This window comes from Marmota monax, unplaced genomic scaffold (genome assembly GCF_021218885.2).
Source record: "Marmota monax isolate L192 unplaced genomic scaffold, Marmota_monax_Labrador192_F-V1.1 WCK01_AAM20220418_F8-fsc00048, whole genome shotgun sequence".
Lineage (NCBI taxonomy): Eukaryota > Metazoa > Chordata > Mammalia > Rodentia > Sciuridae > Marmota > Marmota monax.
In genome coordinates, this window is record NW_026694895.1 from 1,150,072 (window position 1) to 1,163,858 (window position 13,787).

At 37.1% G+C, this 13,787-nt stretch overlaps 1 protein-coding gene across 4 annotated transcripts in view; it reads left to right on the plus strand.

Annotated features, from left to right (window-relative positions):
- The window catches only part of Cytip (cytohesin 1 interacting protein), a 61,275-nt gene that overhangs the window by 19,578 nt on the left and 27,910 nt on the right, over positions 1-13,787 (plus strand). For 2 of the 4 annotated variants that reach the window (XM_046426893.2, XM_046426895.2), the window contains one exon: positions 13,476-13,555. The exons of 1 other annotated variant lie outside the window; for it this stretch is intronic. In XM_046426893.2, the coding sequence (XP_046282849.1) occupies positions 13,476-13,555 (80 nt within the window). Of the gene's footprint in view, positions 1-13,269; positions 13,556-13,787 lie in introns of those variants that run through there. One more of the 4 variants, XM_046426892.2, reaches the window with a different exon arrangement.

A 13,787-nucleotide genomic window follows, 5' to 3' on the forward strand; every position in this document is an offset into this window, starting at 1 on the left:
TATAATTATGTTTTAGTATTGAGATTTTTTTTTTGTCAGAGTAGATTTCTAGCAATTTGGTAAATGTTTTAAAATCAATCAGTCTTTAAAAAATTTGTCCTGCCAAGACTGTGAACTACATTCCTACATATTCATTTTTGAATTGATGGATGGATGACAGGCAGTAGGCAGCAGGATTGAGCACTCAACGATTCTCATGTCAGGCTTCAGAAATCTTCACAATCTGATCTGAGCACACGAGAAAGAGTAGGAAAAGCGCAAAACCAGAAATATGTATGAGAGTTTGATTTTAAGTCAGAAAATAGCAGCAAAGAATTATTTTTACTAGCAGGAATAGCAAAATAGTAAAGCTAGACGCCTGGAACTTTTGATGTCATTATGAATAAATGAACTGATTATTTTATGTTTTATTGAAAAGTTATCTGTTATGCCACGTTGAAATCTTAGAGATTAGTTGAAAGAGAATAAAAATGATTGAAAGATTCGAGGGCCAGATTTATGAGGGAAGATGAGAAAAGACAAAGTTCTAATGATATTCTTCCAGTAAAAGGTGGTGAGGTTCAATGGGAATAGCACTAGTTTGGGAAACAGAGGCTGGTGCTTGTCTTACAGCTACTTCCAGTGATCCACTGTGTTTCCACTCAAGTTACCGCATACTGGGATCAAATTGTCCATCTGTGCAGAACGAGAGGATAGTATTGGGTTATTTTTAAGGTTCCCCCGATCCAATTTCATAATGGTTTCTCATCTGCGAGAGAGAGATGAAACAAGAAGAAATGTTCAGAGTATATAGAGTTAATTTGTTAAGGAAAAGAAAAACACACAGCATTTTAAAAGTGAAACACTTTAGATGAAACATCTAAACATTTTTAGATGAAACACTCAGAATTTTGGGAACATTATTCAACCTATGATGTTGGCCCTTGAGTTAAATGCTTACTTTCTCTTGTTTCTTTTGCAAAACCCATTGTGTCTTGCTTATTCTTAGCCATATTCAAACACCAACTCTAAAAGAGAGAAAAAAGAAGAATGAAAATAGAAGAATTAATGCAAGTACAGTTTCTTTAGGGGAGTCCACTGGTTTCCTCTCAGCCTGTCCTACTTTTTTCTTAAACCTGGCTTGCATGCAGACTTGGCGTGTTTCTTTGCAATCTTGTTAGAGTTTTTGCAAAAAAGTTACAAAAAAAAAAAAAAAAGAAAAAGAAAAAGAATAACAATTACAAAACTAAATAGAGCTTTCACTTTGCCAGTACTTAAAAGCAAAACAGAATGGTGTTCCTCTCTGCACTCAAGTCCTACTACAGGAGCTCATGAAAGCAAGTAAATAATCAACTATTACTTACTTGGACAATGACAAAGAGGGCCTCGGGGCTTGTTGAGCAAGCACTAGATGATGTTCCTCGTTCTGTGCAGTGCAAAATTTCCATAACATGATTCCTACCCTAGGGGAAATCACATTTCAGAAGTTGGGAAAAGAAAGTTTAGATTGATTTAAGGTGGTTTGTGGGTCTCCAATCGTTCCCAATTTTCTGTACAAGTACTTTTCCTTCTTTGGGCAGTTTAATAGTTTTGGTTTTTTCAATTTTTTGAGAAAGTAAACCATGTTCCAAAAGGTAAACCCTAAGCAAAGGATACAAAACAGCAGACAAGGGACATAGTGAAGAATAAAAAATCTATAATAGTATGTGTACTTATGAACTATTTACTACTTCAAGCGATTTTTACCCTTTGAAAAATTCCAAGGTATAAGTCATTAGTTAGCAATAGTTGTAAAACAAATCAGAGTTCATTGTACTGTGTACTATTGATCATTTTTCTCCCTACATTTTAGAAAAGATTTTTAGAGTATCTATTTTTTAAACAAACAAACAAATAAACAACAACAACAAATCCAAAAGACAGTTAGTAAACCAATCCTTTAAGCCAGGTAAGGAGGAGAATCAATAGGTTGACAAATACCCCCCTTGTACCTCCTGGTTCTAAGGATAAAATTGTGCCTGCTTTCCAAAGTGAAAAAGGTAGGACATGGTCCCTGTGTGCTCATGCTTTTGTGTATAATGTGTACACCATCTTTTGTCAGGTGTTATAAGTGAAACAAAATCTAGGACACAAACATATTTTGCAACCATTTCCGGAGATGAAATAAATCAGCATGAGCAAGACTAGAGAATATTAACAATCTGCTTACCAGCAAGTGGAAGTGTTGTCCCACTCACTGATTATGGAGTTGAATATCATATCATAGACAAGAGCGACAGATCGATACAATCTGGCTTTTCCGTCATTCGGTTTCTTAGTTTGTGGCTAGGAGCCAGTGATATATTTTGCTCTCTTTGTTCTGCACTGCACACGTGCTCTGGTAAGCAGCTGCTCTGTCTTCTTTTCGGTGCTCAGCCATGATCAGTGTACTTCTGTGAGGTCCTAGGAGAATTTTCATCAGCCCTGGCCAGTAATTACTGTCGCTCTTCAGACACATCTCTTAGACATCCTGCATTTTTATTCTTCTCCAGCACTATGGAGAAGGGTGGGGCTGGAGTCACAGAGTTTATCAGCTGAACTTAACACCAGCAGGAAAGAAAAAAAGTGCTTCCTCTTCTCCCCGTAAATTGAGTGAGGGCATATTTTTCTGATGCTATCTTAAAACACAGGTTTTGGGTGATTGCATATACTCTAGTTTTTTTTTTTTTCTTTTCTTTTTCGACCCCAGAATATTTAACATTCTATCATTTCCATTTTGATTTATTCTACCTGGTTTAAACAAAACAAACTGGTCAGGGACAACAGCTGTTTTATCTTCTCGTGCATTCCCACAGGCCCAACATTCCTCTGTCAAGCTTCTGAGCATCCTACCGAAGGAATAAGTGAAAAAACTAGGAAAGAAGTTGTTAATTTTAGTTATTTTTATCTGCTCCATTTCCTTTCATGTCACCTCAGAAACCTCTCTGACATTTAATCAAGTGAATTATCTGTTCCAAATATTTAATTTATTCATTTTTCATATATGTATTCCTAATTTAGTTACACTGGGACATTGTTTAAGGATGTGGGGGTCAAAAATATAAAATGAGCTTTCTGTCCTGATAAATGAATGACCATACAAATAAACAACTGGGTTATGTGTCACGGGATGTATGAGTGAAGCATATACTAAATCCTATAGGAATCCAGGAGTGGTAATTAGACATTCTGGCTGCTATCATCAGGGAATACTTCACAGAGGAGGTGCCATTTGAGGTGAACTACTAACAGTGGATTGAACAGCAGTGACTAGAGACAGGAAGAGGATCATAGGAAGAGAGAAGAGTTAAAACAAAGAAACTGAGGTTTGATAATGTCAGGGAAACTGTCAGAAGGAAGGCTATTGCATCTCAGAGAAGTAAGCCAGTTTATTTAGATTAAATGCTAAGACTGTCAAAGTAGGTAAAAAAAATTAAATTGTACATGATTTTGAATGCAAGGCTAAGAAGTTTAAACTTAATTCAATAGTTTTGGGGCCACTAGATGATCAGATAAGAAGAATTAGGCTGGGGGGACTGTGTATAGGGAGACAAGTTGTGGTAGGTTGTGGTGTGTTGAGGACTGAACCTCATGCCTGAAACAGGAAGATGCTGATGAATACGGCAAGACAGATAGCAGGTATTGCAGAGGAAGATGTGACGAAACATGAGATACTATCAATCAGAAAGAGAAGTCTGAGACAAAAGAGATGGGAATCTATGTTCTCCACTGCAGGGTTTTCCCGGCAAGTCTTACTCTTCCTAGACAAGAGTTCAAACCGCACTCCTTGCACTGTGATGCACACCTTCTCCAACTTGGCATTTTTGAAATTAGGATACTTCTTACCATCTATGTGCACCTTTAAAGTGACTTTTTTGTTCTTGAAAATAAGTTAGTAAATCGATGGTATATATTTTAATTGGCACCTTATCATCAAAAAAGAATGTAAAATGTGTATTATTATTGTGTTTGAGGTAGGGTTTCAATGCAAAATTATTTCATTACTTATTGCAATTAAGTCAAGAAACAGTATAAATTATATTAAAATATTAATAATATTAATAATAATATGAATCATGTAAATAATATTCAGCAAATACCTACATTGCCCAAAGTAAAAAAAATCAATGGGAAATTAATCAACTGCCAGAGCTTTGGGCAGATTATGAATGTATTCATCAAATGCTTACTGAGCAGCTCTGATTAAAAAAAAAAAGTCACTCTTATAAGTTCTAGAGGGACCCAGGATAAATGAGATGGAGCTCTGCACACAAGAAAAAAAGGCACACAAGAAAAAAAAAGACAATTATGCATAATTTTACCAAGGCAAAATGTGACTGATCACAGGACAGACCCCAAAGGCATGCTTTGGATTACCTGAGAAGATTCTCCCATGGCTGCTTGGGAATGTCAGGTCAGTCTTTGAAGACACTGAAGCACATATCAGTACTTGCTCCAGGGCCTCAGAACCCATGCTTAATCCATTGTCCTTCCTCCTTTGAAGGCATGCACACGGGGATGTGCAACCCTGAGAGGATGCTGGACATGGTCAGAGGAAGTGTTGCAAATAGTGTGGAGGAAGGTGTACCTCTGGAGCTGAAGTGATGGAATTCTCTTGGGTTTGGGACCCTGTGTCACTACCACTATGGTATTTGTAATGGAGTTGGCCCATAATGGTCTCCAATAATGTGGCACCGGGGAAGTGTAGCTTGCATTCTCCAGGGAACTTTTGAATGCCTCTATTTTTATATGTCTTTGCATTCTCAAAGGTTGTTTCCACTTTCTCTGTCTTTTGCTTTGATCATGATGACATGTCATTACTTTCTGCACTGGGAATATGGGGAAACAGACTCCAAACTGTCACTGACCTTGTCCAATCCCTGTGGCTGGCAGGAAGTAAAGTTAGGGAGGGAAACAAGACGCACTAGACATGCACTACTATCTCCTACTTGGTCTTGATCCTCCCTTCTTTTCACTGGTTTTATCTCATCAATGTTTTTATTATATATGTATTTATTTATTTTTACAATCAGAGATGCAAATTGGCTGCTTGACACTGGAAATCAGTATTCCAATGTAGAAGATAACATTCACTTTGGCCAACTGGCAGGACCAGGCTGCCAAGGGTCTGCTAAAGCAGGCGGTAGCTTCTGTTTATTTCCACTGGAAGGAAGAACAGTCCTTGTGGGCTGCCCATGGAGATTCGGTGTTGGGACTGCGTGGCACATTCTCAGGGCTTCTGCTTTTGGGATGAGGCCAGTTGTCCCTCTGTCTTAGGTTAAACCATACATTTCCTTATGTTTTTGCTCCCAGGTTCCTAGTAAAACAGGAAGTCAACAGGGCCATGGCTAAAGAGAAAGTGTCACTGTTTATAAATTCACCTCAATTCATTGCCACATACTCATTTATACAATTTCAATACTTGTTATTTTAATAACAAAACACAACAACAACAACAAACTTGTGCTTTGAGTCAATACTTACCCAAAGTGATACTGGGTAGTCATTAATTTGGGGGCTGAATAGGACATTCCACTTTTAATATTTTCTTAAATATCTCTAAATAGGAAGAATGGATAGGACGAATTCCCAGGACTGACATAACAAATTTTCACAATCTCAGTGGCTTAAAACAACAAATTTTATCTCTCGAAGTTCTGGAAAATAGAAACCTGAAATACAGGTGCCAGCAGGGAACTGCTCCCCTGAGACTCTGGATGCAATCCTTCCTTGCTTCTTTCTAGCTCATGGTGGTGACTGGGTTTATAACTGCAAAACTTGAAATCCCAATGTGTCTCTGTTCTCACAATGTATTCCTCTCTTATCATAGGGAGACCAATGGGATTGGATTAGAACCACTATAATGACTTCATCTTAATTTGATTACGTCTGCAAAGACCCTATTTCTAAATAAGGCCACTCTTACAGGTATCAGGGGTCAGGACTTGTGCCTTTTTTAATGTGATTTTTTAATGGGGTGTTCAAAACAAAAATTACTGACTAATGATTGGCATTCTTTCTTTCATTATGACTGCTTATAAACTTATCATAGCATTTTATCAAGGTTATAGATTGCTTTGGAGAACAAGAAGAGCTGCAATAAGGCAAATATTTTGATCTTCTTTGATAAACCCATAGTATTTCTTAGAACCATTATTTGAATCACAATCGTACTAAAACTTATTTTTTCATTATCTATCTCCTCTACTGGATCCTTATCTCCACAAAGCCAGGGGTCATATCTGGCTCCTTGTATATCTGCAGCGTTTGCCCAGGTATGGAGTGGTGGTACTGCAGAATGGTCAACCTGTCATCATCCTTGGACCCTCACTCTGGACATCCTGGGGTTTAGCTGTGTAATCTAAGGCGAGTATGTTAGCTTCAATGTCCTGTCCTCATCTGGGGGATTATGGCAAATGAAGTTCTATTCTCATGACTTCTATGAAATTAAACACATTTACTCATTGCCTTTCTGTTATTATCATTAAATATTCAGTAAGTACTTGTGGAATTCAATGGAAGGAGACTGCAGTTTAGCCATAGTCCTGTCTTTAAACCACTCTGTCTCTTTGGGGAAGACTGGATTTCTGGGGTTTCAGTTTTTCACAAGAAAATAAAGAGAGTTAGATGAAATGATTCTGAGGTTCTTTCTAGTCTGACATTCTGTAAATTCAGCCAGCTTCTTCTTATGACTTTAAGGAGAGAAAGTCGGGGAAGGAAGAAAAGGGAGAGAATAGAAGGAGACAGAGTTAGCCCTTTGATTCTATTCTTTATTGAGGATTATAATAAACAGTATGGATTTATGAAAGAGGGACATACTGTTATTGGTTTTTCTCCTGTGTTTAATACTTTGTGCTGTGTCTTTTTGACTTATTATTTTAATTAAATAAATTTTAGAACTATTTCTTGCCTGCCTGTTGTAACTCAGGCTGTGTGGTAGGTTATGGGCATATAGAAATGATTAATATACTCCTCTTCCCTGTATGGCATTTAAATCTCAAAGCAATTGAAAGTTCATATCTATTTAAAATTTTAAGTAGGTAAGTATAGAAATAAAATAGAGGATTCTGGTTTCTAAAAGTTAACTTTATTGTTCCTCTGTAGTTCCTTCTGCTACACACACACACACACACACACACACCCCTTTCTAGATTTTGAAAACAAAAATGGAGAAGGTGAGGCACATTCTATTCATTGCTTCCTGTTGACCCTTCTCTGTTGGTTCACTCACCATGTTCACAGAACAAATCCCTACAGGTGGCAAAGTTAATCCAGGAAGCAGATGGTGAGCAGATTGGAGGTAGGACTATTTGGGGAATCCTAAGGTGAAAACTCTCCTTGGAGTTGTTTGGATGTAGCTTAACGTCTTTGTCCATTCAATTGGGTTGAATTTGGAGCCTCTCTAGTTACTGTTGAGCTGGGAATTGAATGGTGGGGAGAGTACAAGTGAAATAGGTTCAGGGTAGCATGTTTTAGGCAGAAGAGACAGTGAGGGCAAAAGCCCTGAGAAGGAACTGCTTGCTGTTGAAGGGACAGAAGGAAACCCAGCATGATCAGGCTATGCCACAATACGAACTCATGGGATCTACCAGAACATGCGGGACTGTGAAGGACAGATTAAGACGTTCGGATTTTATTCAAAGGTCAGGGGGAATCATCCATAGTTCATGTGTATATTTTGTTGGTCCAGGTATCACACAAAATTCCAGTCCCCAAACAGGTTACTTGTTTTCTAAGAAGTTATTTTCCAAAACCCTGAAGGCTTTTCCTATTCTGTGAAGCTGACAGACCATGTCTATTGGGCAAGAGTTAGATGAAGTAAAAACTGCATTTCAGGATGACGCAGGGCATTAGGGGAAGAGGAAGGAACATTGTTATACTTGTTTACTTTGAATTTTGATAAAAGATTTAGAAATGTAGCTGTGTGTGTGTGGTAGAGAAGAATGGGATAATAAATGGCCCATGAGAAAGAACTGCCATTTTAGAAACAGTGGTTCTCAATACCTCAAACCAATATCCTTTTCTACCAGAAAAATTAGTTTTCTGTGATTAATTTCTCTCCTTTGCTGTACTATTTTGTGGGGACTTCAGGAGACCTTTCTGAGGAAGGACTTTGCATAGTTGGAAGAAAATGATAAAGAGACACCAGAGATCCTGGTATGGTAGCACTTGTCTGTAATCTCAGCTATTTGAAACATTGAGACAGGAGGACCACAAGTTCCAGGCTGGTTTTAGCAACTGGCAAATCTAGTGTAACACCAATCAAATAATCTGCATCTCATGATCTTTCAAAGGACAGATTGTTGACTACTTTTTCAATATCTTCTACAATTATTGGTGTATTTTTTATTTCTGCCTTATGACACTTGCACACATACTCAAACACACACCACTTTCTATTTATATATATTTTATTTTCTTGTCTAAGTGTTTAAGATCCTGCTCTTTAACTTAAATGGATTTCAATGAACTCATTTCACTAAATCATCACTATATAAACAAATGGATATAACCTACCAATTTTAGTAGCCAAGATAATTGATTAATTTTTTGTTTCTCATGATAATATATATATATATATATATATATATATATATATATATATATATACACACACACACACATATACACATTTGTTTATATATGTGTATAAATCAAATTTACCTTACATAAATTCAAATATACAATAATAAAAATAAAATACTGCCTGTATAACATTAACCCATCTCTTATGTTACTCCAGAGAGTCAAATAAAGGCTTTCTATCCAAATAAAGGCAAAGTCCAAAATAAAACCAATTAGTGAAACAACAAAGCAAAACAAAATGCTGTGGCAGTCTAGGAAGCCAAATAAAATCTTGTTCACATAAAGGCAAACAGCCAAAGTAAAATAAAGAAAAAAGTCAAAAACTATTTTAAAGTCAGGACACAGAAGAACCCCTGTTTTTTAAACAACCACTCAACTCCCCTCCCAGATGCAACCTAATGAATAAGAGCATCCCTGCTGCATGTATGATCATGTGGTAATGGACAGGGCAGCTCATAAAGAATCAAAGTCATTTCCTTTGAAGCTTTTCTTTCTGAATTCTTATTACTTAAGATAATAGCTTATTCTGTACCATGAACTGTTAATGGGCTATTTTATCTATTCCTCCCTAAAACCTTTTGTTCAGAACTGTGAAAACTGAGGTTTATAGAGTATATTAATCAGCTTAGGCACCATAACTAATACCATAGCATAACAAATGCCACAGTACAAGAAATACCACATATTGGGTGGCTTTACAAAACATAAATTTATTTTTCACTGTTACGAAGGCTGTGAAGTTCAAGATCAAGCTTGTGGCGAGGGCTCTTTCTGCCCTGTGATGGCCGATATTTTGCTGTGTCCTTACATGGTGGAGAGAATCTCTGGTATCTCTTCTTTTGAGGGCTCTAGTCTTATCCTGTAAGGGTCCTATATGTCCACCCTCATTTGACTTAATTATGCCCTTACCGGCTCTATCTCCAAGTATAGCCACATAGAGGATTAGAGCTTTAATATAAGAATTTAGGAGACACAATTCAATGCTTATTCTTTAAAGCAGCAGAGTCTGGATTTGAATCTAAGTAGTAGCTTAGCACCGGAACTCTGCTCTGAACATTTTACAGCTGCCTAAGATTCTCATAAGGATTAGAAATGGTTGGCAATATTTTCTCCAAGACCTTGTGTTCCCCACTCTTTGGCATATCTCTCTTACCTGCCTCTACCAAATCTTTTCCATGTCCAACCCCTCAGGGTTCATTTCAAGACTAATTCCTTCCGAGGGTATTTCCTTATGTATGAACAAAATGCCCTGTTATGGCATGGTGTCTCCTCAGAGCTCGTGGGTGAGACAATACAAGAAGGTTTAGAGGTGAAATGATTGGGTTTTGAGAGTCTTAACCCAATCAGTGCAGTAATCCCCTGATAGGGATTAACTGAGTGGTGACTGTAGAAAGGTGGGGTGTGGTTGGAGGAGGTGGGTCATTGGGGGTGTGCCTTTGGAGTGCATATTTGGTGAGCTGAGCTTAGTTTCTCTGTACTTGAGGACAGTTTCTCTGTCCTGGGCTGCTTTCCTCCACCGCACTCTTCTGCCATGATGTTCTGCCTCATGTGGTACCCTGAAGAATGGACTTGGTCTTCTGTGGATTGAGAGCTCTAAAACTGTGAGCCCCCAAATAAACTTTTCCTCCTCTAATTGTTCCAGTCAGGCCTTTTGGTCACAACAACGAAAAAGCTGACTAAAACATGCTCCAAATAAGAGGAATGTTCTTCCCCACCCAAATAAAGGAATGTTAGTTATTGAGCATGTTGCTGACAGTTTTAAGAGAGATTCTGTACTTATCTGTCAGTTAACCTTTTGGGGAGGTTTGCAATTTGAAATATGAGCTTATAGTACATCTGTTTTCTACAAATTTGGTTTATCTTATTTGATGCTTCAGAACAACAGTATTTCTGAACTAAAAAAAATCCCCCTTTTTCAATATATATTGCTTCTACATTTTTTATTAACAAATATTTACTGAACAATTTTTATGCTTAAGACATGAAGTATAAATTTAATGGCCCTTCCTTTTAAAGAAATTAGAGAAAATTAGGTATTAGTGGAGAAATAGACTTGCATACAATTAACTATAATCCAGGTATAATATGTAATATCTCAAAAGAAAGATTTAAAAATATATGATATAAAATTTCAGAAAATGAAGTCAGATAAGAGCTTGGAAATATTTTTATTTGATTTTATTCTGTGCACAGTGAGGTACCCTTGAAACCTTTTGAGTTGGTAGACAGCTTGATCTGATTTATTTTCAGAAACACCTTTCTAAAATAAAGTGGAGTCTGTAGGGGAAGAGAGTTCAGGCTATTATAATTGCCCCCAGATAAATCCTAAAGAGAAGCAAATTTGTAAATAGTAGAACAGTTTTTATAAGTCAAACATTTTTATAAGTCAAAGAGTTTGATGTTTGAAAGCCACATTCTCATTAAAAAAAATGGTGTTTTCCTACAGTTTATCACAAGGAACACATTTGATCAGGATATTATTTAAAATATCTAATCACTAGTATGACAGGGCCTGGCAATCAGAACAGGAACTGACCAATAAAAATTGAACAGTTAATAAGGATATAAATAACAGGTGTGACCACATATTTATTGACTGAATATTAGACCCAAACACCTTTGCTTCTGATGTTACACTCATGAAGCCCATAATCTGAATGATTCTGCTTGTAAGCACACTTCATAAATTACATAATAATTTTCCAGTTCCTTAATTATTGATTTATTTTTATAATATACAGCTGAAGATCAGTGTAAGATACAGAATTGGTATAAATTTTATACTCATCTATAAAATTTGTTGTGTCAGTTGGCCTATGTAGTCTTAGAGAAAGCAAACATAATTTATATTTGCTATTTTATGATATTAAAATATTTACATAACTTAAAAATTCCTAGGAGTTGATATATTGATGGATCATTAATAGTGTGGATTTAGCTGGGTGCAGTGATGCATACTTGTGATATCAGTCTCTAGGGAAGCTGAGGCAGGAGGATTGAAAGTTCAAGGCCATCCTGGGCAACTTAGTGAGACCCTGCCTCATGAAAAAAAGCAAGGGGATGAGGCTGGGAGTATAGCTCAGTCATAGAATGCCCCTGGATTTAATTCCCAGTAAGGGGGGTGGGGGAGGGAGAAGTAAGGGCTAAGGATGTAGCTCAGTGCTCTACCACCCTGGGTTTAATCCCTAGTAACACTAATACACACACACACACACAAAGAAAAAGAAAAACAAAAAGAGCTAAATATGTAGCTCAATGGTAGAGGGCCTCTGGGTTGAATCCCCAGTAACAATAACAAAATAAAGCAAAGTAAAGCAAAACAAAACAAAAACAGAAGCAACCAATGTTGATTATAGCTATGTGCTTCATAGCCTAGAGATGATTTTAAAAATGAGTTTCTCTCATGTGTATATATATATATATATATATATATATATATATATACATACACACACATACAAACATATATGACATGAAAATCTTAATAATTGGTATAATATTTACTTGTCAAAATCTGTAGCATGGCTACTACCTACCCCCAAAGCCAGGTGCACCTGTAAACTCTTATTTATATATATATATATATATATATATATATATATATATATATATATATTTTTTTTTTTTAGGGGGGGAGGACATCATTTTGCCTGTGTCATAATTCTATTCTAGTAGTGATGAGTCATGCTGTGACAGGGTTTTACAAATTTCTGATGACTCCATCTTTGGAAGCCCTGTTACCACTAACATTTGACAAGTTTTGCTTGAGCTCAATTCACCTTGACTTATAGCACACACATTCTACTTTAGTGCAAAGCTTTTCTAACTCTATTTAAAGTTCTAGAAAACTTCTTTCCACTTTCATTTTTATTATTCCTTTAACCTGCCTCCCCTGCTTCTTCCCCAAATCAGTTTTTTCAAAGTTACCTGCCCATGACCTCTGGGGGACAAAAAAAAAAATTGGCATCTGACACCCTTTGATACTCATTGGCATTTGCAGGGACCAACTGGAAACTCGATTTGCCTGTTATCTTCTTGCCCACTTCATTTCCCAGACCACTTACTGATGCTGCAATAATGTCCAATCTAAGCCATGGCCAACACTGTGCCCTAAGTGTGCTGGCTTTCCCTTCCCACTCTATTGTGTAAAGATGGTGGGTAATTTAGAGCGGATAAAGTACTAGAAGGGGAATGAGAAGAATGCTAAATGGCTATAACCTAAATGATAGATAGAATGTCTTTTTGATGAACACTAGTGAGCTAGTGCCTACTTCGGGGAAAGTACATTACAAGGACTTTAGGAGAGAACATTATGACCAGCACCTGTAATTCTTGCTTATGTTCACAAGAACTGTCAGCACATCCTGGCTCTTGTACTGCTAACGTTAAGGAAGAGCATGGATGGGAAACAAATGGCAGAACTTGGGGAAGTGTTTCATTCTTTTTTTAAAAAATAAAATAAATAAAAAGGCAGATGGAGTTTTGAATACAACTAGCTAAAAAGTATGAAAGGATAAGAGTTCTGGCTGTTTGAGGGAGAAAATAAGAAAAGAACTTTTTGTTTTAATTGTAAAAAAAATCGCTTGAGGTTGTCTGAGGAGCTTAAAGCAAAAAGCATTGAGAAATGGGAGTGAACAGTAAGATAGGGTTTGTGTAACAAGTACCTCAAACCACAGGAGTCACGTGGGTTCTTTCTGCTCTGCTACTCTTGATTACTTGTCACAGGGTAGTACATTTAGCTTCTCCCATCCTGCAAGGCCACTCAGACATGTGCAAGCTGGAGTAGTCTTTATTCACAATGTCTTTACAAAGGCTTCTGCACCAGAGCAGCAATGGCAATTTGGTGGACTACTGCGGGGGTCCAGCATATAGCTCTTACCCCACCCTCACAGGACCTCTTACCATGGATGATAACAGAAGGATTCAGATGCTGGCAGACACTGTGGCTACTTTGCCTCGAGGACGAAAGCAGGTATGATGACTATTTTTTTTTTAACCTTAAAAGTGTTTGTGTTTTCTTGAGAGTAGAGTGATATGTTCATCTGACTTCATACTAATCAGAATTAGTGACCAAGCCTAGGGGTGAGGAAAGAGGCAAGGTGCGCACAGATCTAGAAGACCAATTCAGAGATGTGAGACCAGAATCAAACACCTACTTTCCATCTTAAAAGACTGTTTTTCTCATTTGAAGAGGTGCTCAAGTA